Source organism: Staurois parvus, unplaced genomic scaffold, assembly GCF_062004578.1.
Source record: "Staurois parvus isolate SC_StPar_1 unplaced genomic scaffold, SC_StPar_1.0 ptg001980l, whole genome shotgun sequence".
Taxonomy (NCBI): domain Eukaryota; kingdom Metazoa; phylum Chordata; class Amphibia; order Anura; family Ranidae; genus Staurois; species Staurois parvus.
The window spans coordinates 138,538-145,608 of NW_028319776.1; the positions used below are offsets into that span (position 1 = coordinate 138,538).

Sequence of the window (7,071 nt, forward strand, 5' to 3'; positions counted from 1 at the left end):
TATAATATAAGGAATTTATTTATGAAGGTCAAAGTTTAAATCTTCCAGATTTTTATATAATAGAAGGAATTTATGAAGGTCAAAGTTTAAATTTTCCAGATTTTTATATAATATAAGGAATTTATTTATGAAGGTCAAAGTTTAAATTTTCCAGATTTTTATATAATAGAAGGAATTTATTTATGAAGGTCAAAGTTTAAATTTTCCAGATTTTTATATAATAGAAGGAATTTATTTATGAAGGTCAAAGTTTAAATTTTCCAGATTTTTAAATAATGGAAGGAATTTATGAAGGTCAAAGTTTAAATTTTTCAGATTTTTATATAATAGAAGGAATTTATTTATGAAGGTCAAAGTTTAAATTTTCCAGATTTTTATATAATAGAAGGAATTTATTTATGAAGGTCAAAGTTGAAATCTTCCAGATTTTTATATAATAGAAGGAATTTATGAAGGTCAAAGTTTAAATTTTCCAGATTTATATATAATAGAAGGAATTTATTTATGAAGGTCAAAGTTTAAATTTTCCAGATTTTTATATAATAGAAGGAATTTATTTATGAAGGTCAAAGTTTAAATTTTCCAGATTTTTATATAATAGAAGGAATTTATTTATGAAGGTCAAAGTTTAAATTTTCCAGATTTTTAAATAATAGAAGGAATTTATGAAGGTCAAAGTTTAAATTTTCCAGATTTTATATAATAGAAGGAATTTATTTATGAAGGTCAAAGTTTAAATTTTCCAGATTTTTATATAATATAAGGAATTTATTTATGAAGGTCAAAGTTTAAATTTTCCAGATTTATATATAATAGAAGGAATTTATTTATGAAGGTCAAAGTTTAAATTTTCCAGATTTGTATATAATATAAGGAATTTATTTATGAAGGTCAAAGTTTAAATCTTCCAGATTTCTATATAATAGAAGGAATTTATTTATGAAGGTCAAAGTTTAAATTTTCCAGATTTTTATATAATAGAAGGAATTTATTTATGAAGGTCAAAGTTTAAATTTTCCAGATTTTTAAATAATGGAAGGAATTTATGAAGGTCAAAGTTTAAATTTTCCAGATTTTTATATAATAGAAGGAATTTATTTATGAAGGTCAAAGTTTACATTTTCCAGATTTCTATATAATAGAAGGAATTTATTTATGAAGGTCAAAGTTTAAATCTTCCAGATTTCTATATAATAGAAGGAATTTATTTATGAAGGTCAAAGTTTACATTTTCCAGATTTCTATATAATAGAAGGAATTTATTTATGAAGGTCAAAATTTTAATTTTCCAGATTTTTAAATAATAGAAGGAATTTATTTATGAAGGTCAAAGTTTAAATTTTCCAGATTTTCTACTCTGTAATGTAACCATTATTTGGAGTCTATCGCTTCATATACTGGTCCATACCCTCTATTTCTTCTACCAGCCTAATGGCTTTGATTGGAAGCTCCAATAGCCAATTGTAAGGTGGAGAAGCAGGAGGGGGCTAGTCAGAACCACAAATATGGAAGCTGGTCAGAGACTGTTTGCCAGGGATACGTGTGTGCTCCAAACAATCCGGCACTCAGGCACATGGGTATCCTTGCTCTGAAGAGTGCCAGAGTAAATGTGTTTGAAGGTTGGGGCACAAGCTATGGCCTTTGTTCTCTGCTCACGTCCTGTGATATCTGGAGATCCCTGTTAGTTTTTGGACTACAGAACGATAAGCCTTTATGTTGCAGAGATCGGAACATGGGAGCAAAAGAGGACTGAGGATGACACCACTTAGTCCACAGAAAAGCTGTATGTTGTCAGCCCAGAAAAGGGCTTGGAAGCTCACAGATCCACGGGTATTTTTCTGTACTTTCAGAGTCTTTAAAGGGATAAATCATGAGAAATATGCATGCTTTTTTGTTTTTTCATATACATGCATTTTAGGAGTATTTTAACTTCGATTAGTTAAAATAAAAAAAGATACAGGCTTGTTTCAGAATCTGTAGAAAGAAAAGTCCTAAGGAAATCTGTAAAGACCGCTGTGCATTCTAAATGTACTTTTTTTATACCAGCAGTATGGCCACAGTAAGTCCATACTAGCTGTTCATAACTAGGCCAATGAAAGGTTTATCCCCAGAAAAATCAAAGATTTCCTGATATAAATACTGTAACTAATGCCTAGAAAGGGATTGGACCCAGTTAACCATTTCAATACCGGGCAATTTTACCCCTTCCTGCCCAGGCCATTTATCACGTTTCAGCGCTCTCACACTTTGAATGACAATTGCGCGGTCATACAACATTGTACCCAAACTAAAATTTTATCATTTTCTTCACACAACTAGAGCTTTCTTTTGGTGGTATTTAATCACCACCAGGGTTTTTATTTTTTGCTAAATTAACAAAAAAAGACCAAAAATTTTGAAAAAAAAACAAATTTTTCTTTCTTTCTGTTATAAAAGTTTACAAATAAATAATTGTTCTTCATAAATTTAGGCCGAGATGTATTCTGCTACATGTCTTTGGTGAAAATAACCCAAATTAGGATGTAATATTTAGTTTGTAGGAAAGTTATAGAGTTCACAAACTATGGTATAGATCTGAATATTGATCAATCCTGAAGTACTGACGGCCAATCTAATTTCTTGAGGTCCAACAATGTCAGAACAGTACAGATATCCCCCAAATGTCAGGACAGTACAGATATCCCCCAAATGTCAGGACGGTACAGATATCCCCCAAATGTCAGGACGGTACAGATATCCCCCAAATGTCAGAACGGTACAGATATCCCCCAAATGTCAGGATAGTACAGATATCCCCCAAATGTCAGGACAGTACAGATATCCCCCAAATGTCAGGACAGTACAGATATCCCCCAAATGTCAGGACGGTACAGATATCCCCCAAATGTCAGAACAGTACAGATATCCCCCAAATGTCAGGACGGTACAGATATCCCCCAAATGTCAGAACGGTACAGATATCCCCCAAATGTCAGGACAGTACAGATATCCCCCAAATGTCAGGACAGTACAGATATCCCCCAAATGTCAGGATAGTACAGATATCCCCCAAATGTCAGGACAGTACAGATATCCGCCAAATGTCAGAACAGGACAGATATCCCCAAATGACCCCTTTTTGCAGAGTAGACAGTCCGACGTACTTCATAAGAGGCATGGCGAGTTTTTTGAAGTTGTATTTTGTTTGTCATAATTTTTCGGAAAATGAAAAAATAAAAAAAAGTATTTTCACTATTTTTTTTTTACATACTGTCACCAGTGCAGTACAGCGTCATCATATAACTGGCATGGCGGTGAACAGGGACACTGACTGGTGACAGTATGAAAAAAAAAATATATATATTTTTTTTTTTTTTATTTATTTTTTTTATTATTTTAAATTTTTTATTACATTTTTTTATTTTTTTTTAAGATTTTTTTTTCATATTTTACTATGACCAAAGTAGTACAATGTTACCATAGTAACATTGTACTACTTTGGGGAAGTGATCAGTATTTTTTTTTTTTTTTTACACAATTTGCTTATAGCAAAGAATTACTTTGCTATAAGCAAGCATTTACCTGAATGACATCGATTCATTCAGGTTTTTTTTTTTTTTGTGCTTAGCTGTGATTTGGTCACAGCTAATCACATGACATGTGCATGTGATTAGCTGTGACCATTCACAGCTAGGCACTTGTATACAATGGATGGCATGAATGAAGCCATCCATTGTATACAACTGTCATGTGACCTGCTGTGATTGGTCACAGCAGGTCACATGGTACCAGCAACAGGGGCCGGTACTCAGATCTGTCATCGGCCCTGTCCGAGGTACACGGCCGGTGACAGATCGCGCCGCTGCGGGGCTCTGCATTAGCGCAAACTGCGCATGTGCGGGAGCACGCCAAATGGCGTGCACCCGGAATGCCGAAGCACTTTTGAAGCCGCCAAACGGCCATTGGACTGGCGGCTAATGGTTAAAAACTAAATGAAAAAAAAAAGTGGGGCACTGGTCTACGAGGAGTGTTTCATTCTCAGCTAGGACGTCCCTCTTTCATCCTACCTATCACGTCTGAAACAAGTGTCAGATCTTCATCACAAGGTGGATCGGTCTCAGCGATAATGACAAAGTCCTGTCCACTCTGCAATTCCTCTTCTCTGCTCTCCTCTTCCATGTCCTTTGATGTGTAGAAAACTACAAAGTCGTACTGAGACACTTCTTCTCTGAAGTGCGGGGATTTGTTCCCAGGAAGGTGAGTGCAGAGGACATCTTTCACTTCAGGTAGAGATGACAGGAAAGTGTTTCTAGAAGTTCTCTAGAAATGATCCCAACTACCGGCTTCACAGGCACCATTTCCCAAGAGCAGAAACTAAAAACAGATAAAGAAAATGTGCTTTCAAAATCACAGCATCAATTCATATAGCAAATGTATCATAAATAATTGTCTGCAAGCTGCCTACACCGCATTGTCAAACAGAAAAGAAATAATATAAATAAATATAAATAAAAGAAATATATTTAGGCCTTTCATTTTCCATTAAAGTTTGGTTTAAAAACACGAGGGAAGAGGTGATTTTCTCTCGTTAATTTGAGGTAAATTTCCAAACATTCAAATGATAAAAAGAGGAAAAAAAATGGAAAACAAAATCATGCAACATATAAAATACATTTGATTAAGAAAAAAAAAGTACTAATTGAAGGTTCTTCTAGTGTGCAGTCATTTACAGAGTATGTTGAACATTTCACATCAGTCTCTGTCCCAAGAAGGAGCTCCCAGCCTATGTTCCCTCCACAATACAGAGCATGTAGACTATCTCACATCCCTGTCCCATGAAGGAGCTCCCAGCCTATGTTCCCACCACAACACAGAGCATGTAGACTATCTCACATCCCTGTCCCATGAAGGAGCTTCCACTCTCATGTTCTGACCACAATACAGAGCATGTAGACATCTCACACCAGGGAGGGTGTGGGTCCTCGGGCCTGCCCTGAAGTCTAGGGGGAGGATGTGTGGCCTTTTGGTTCCTTCCTCGCCTGTCCCTGGGGAGTTTTCTCTTCGGGAGAGCCCCCTGACCAAGTACTGGGTGGCTGGCTTCGGCTGGCCACAAGGAACGGTGGTCCGCCAGGCCTTTTGGCCAGGTGGACCAAATGGTAACCTTGTCCCTGTCAGGAGCTTCGTGCCCGGGGGGATCAGGGTAGTGGTGCATCCCCTTCGGGGGAAGGACAAAGCACACCCCTAAGTGCACTTTTTCGTGTGGTGTTTTGCACTTGCACTTTTTTTGTGAACACTTACGGGTTTTTCGTTATTTCGCACGTTTGCGGACTTAAAAAAAAAAAATCTCACACCAGGGATGGATATCCCAATCTCATGTTCCAACCACAGTCTAGAGCATGTAGAATATCTCATACAATCTCTGCCCCATGAAGAAGCCCCCAATCTTATGTTCCCAGCACAGAACAGAACATGTAAAACGTTTCACACCAGTTCTTTATCCATGGAAGAGCTCCAGTTCCAACCAAAATACAAAGCATGCAGAACATTTCCCACCAGTCTGTATTGCAGGAGGTAGCTCCCAATCTCATGTTTCCAGCACAATATCAAGCATGTAGAATATCTCACATGCCTGTCCCAAGAAGAAGCTCTCAATCTCATGTTCCTATCAGAGTACAGAGCATGTAGAACATCTCACATCTCTGTCCCATGAAGGAGCTTCCACTCTCATGTTCTGACCACAATACAGAGCATGTAGAACATCTCACACCAGGGATGGATATCCCAATCTCATGTTCCAACCACAGTCCAGAGCATGTAGAATATCTCATACAATCTCTGCCCCATGAAGAAGCCCCCAATCTTATGTTCCCAGCACAGAACAGAACATGTATTGCAGGAGGTAGCTCCCAATCTCATGTTTCTACCACAATATAAAGCATGTAGAATATCTCACATGCCTGTCCCAAGAAGAAGCTCTCAATCTCATGTTCCCACCATAGTACAGAGCATGTAGAACATCTCACATCTCTGTCCCATGAAGGAGCTTCCACTCTCATGTTCTGACTACAATACAGAGCATGTAGACATCTCACACCAGGGATGGATATCCCAATCTCATGTTCCAACCACAGTCCAGAGCATGTAGAATATCTCATACAATCTCTGCCCCATGAAGAAGCCCCCAATCTTATGTTCCCAGCATAGAACAGAACATGTAAAACGTTTCACACCAGTTCTTTATCCATGGAAGAGCTCCAGTTCCCACCAAAATACAAAGCATGCAGAACATTTCACACCAGTCTGTATTGCAGGAGGTAGCTCCCAATCTCACGTTTCTACCACAATATCAAGCATGTAGAATATCTCACATGCCTGTCCCAAGAAGAAGCTCTCAATCTCATGTTCCTATCAGAGTACAGAGCATGTAGAACATCTCACATCTCTGTCCCATGAAGGAGCTTCCACTATCATGTTCTGACCACAATACAGAGCATGTAGAACATCTCACATCTCTGTCCCATGAAGGAGCTTCCACTCTCATGTTCTGACCACAATACAGAGCATGTAGAACATCTCACACCAGTCTCTTTTCCCAGGATGGAGCTTTAGCTCTTATGTTCCACCACAATACAGAACATGTAAAAAATCACCCACTAGTCTTTGTCCCATGAAAGATCTCCAAGTCTTATGTTTCATCTACAGAAAAGAGCATGTAGAAAATATCACAACTATATTTGGGGGTCACATGTGGTCCTCTGGTCATTTTGTGGTCCTCAGGCAGCTTAAAGTGGAACTAAAATCTCAAATTACAAAACTGCAAACAGGTAGGTTCTTTACTGCAGAAGAGACGTGCAATAAGATAAGTCTACCTACCTGAGTGCATCTCTCTGTAGAAGGCAGGGGCGGACTGACCATTCAAGCACTCGGGCACTGCCCGAGGGCCCGGGGTCCGTAGGGGGCCCCATGAAATGCCCCTGGTACCTTTTTTATAGACTTTTTTGAGTGTGGGCAAGGACACAGGGGCCCCATGATCCCCTATTGCCCAAGGGCCCCATGAGTTGTCAGTCTGCCCCTGGTAGAAGGTACACTGAG

At 38.3% G+C, this 7,071-nt stretch overlaps 1 protein-coding gene across 1 annotated transcript in view; it reads right to left on the bottom strand.

Annotated features, from left to right (window-relative positions):
* Positions 1-6,520, bottom strand: part of LOC149433088 (uncharacterized) — a 28,328-nt gene extending 21,808 nt beyond the window's left edge. Inside the window, 2 exon segments of the mRNA XM_089664667.1 lie at positions 4,047-4,259; positions 6,418-6,520. Of these exon segments, the coding sequence (XP_089520793.1) occupies positions 4,047-4,259; positions 6,418-6,520 (316 nt within the window).
* Between the last annotated feature and the right edge of the window lie 551 nt (positions 6,521-7,071).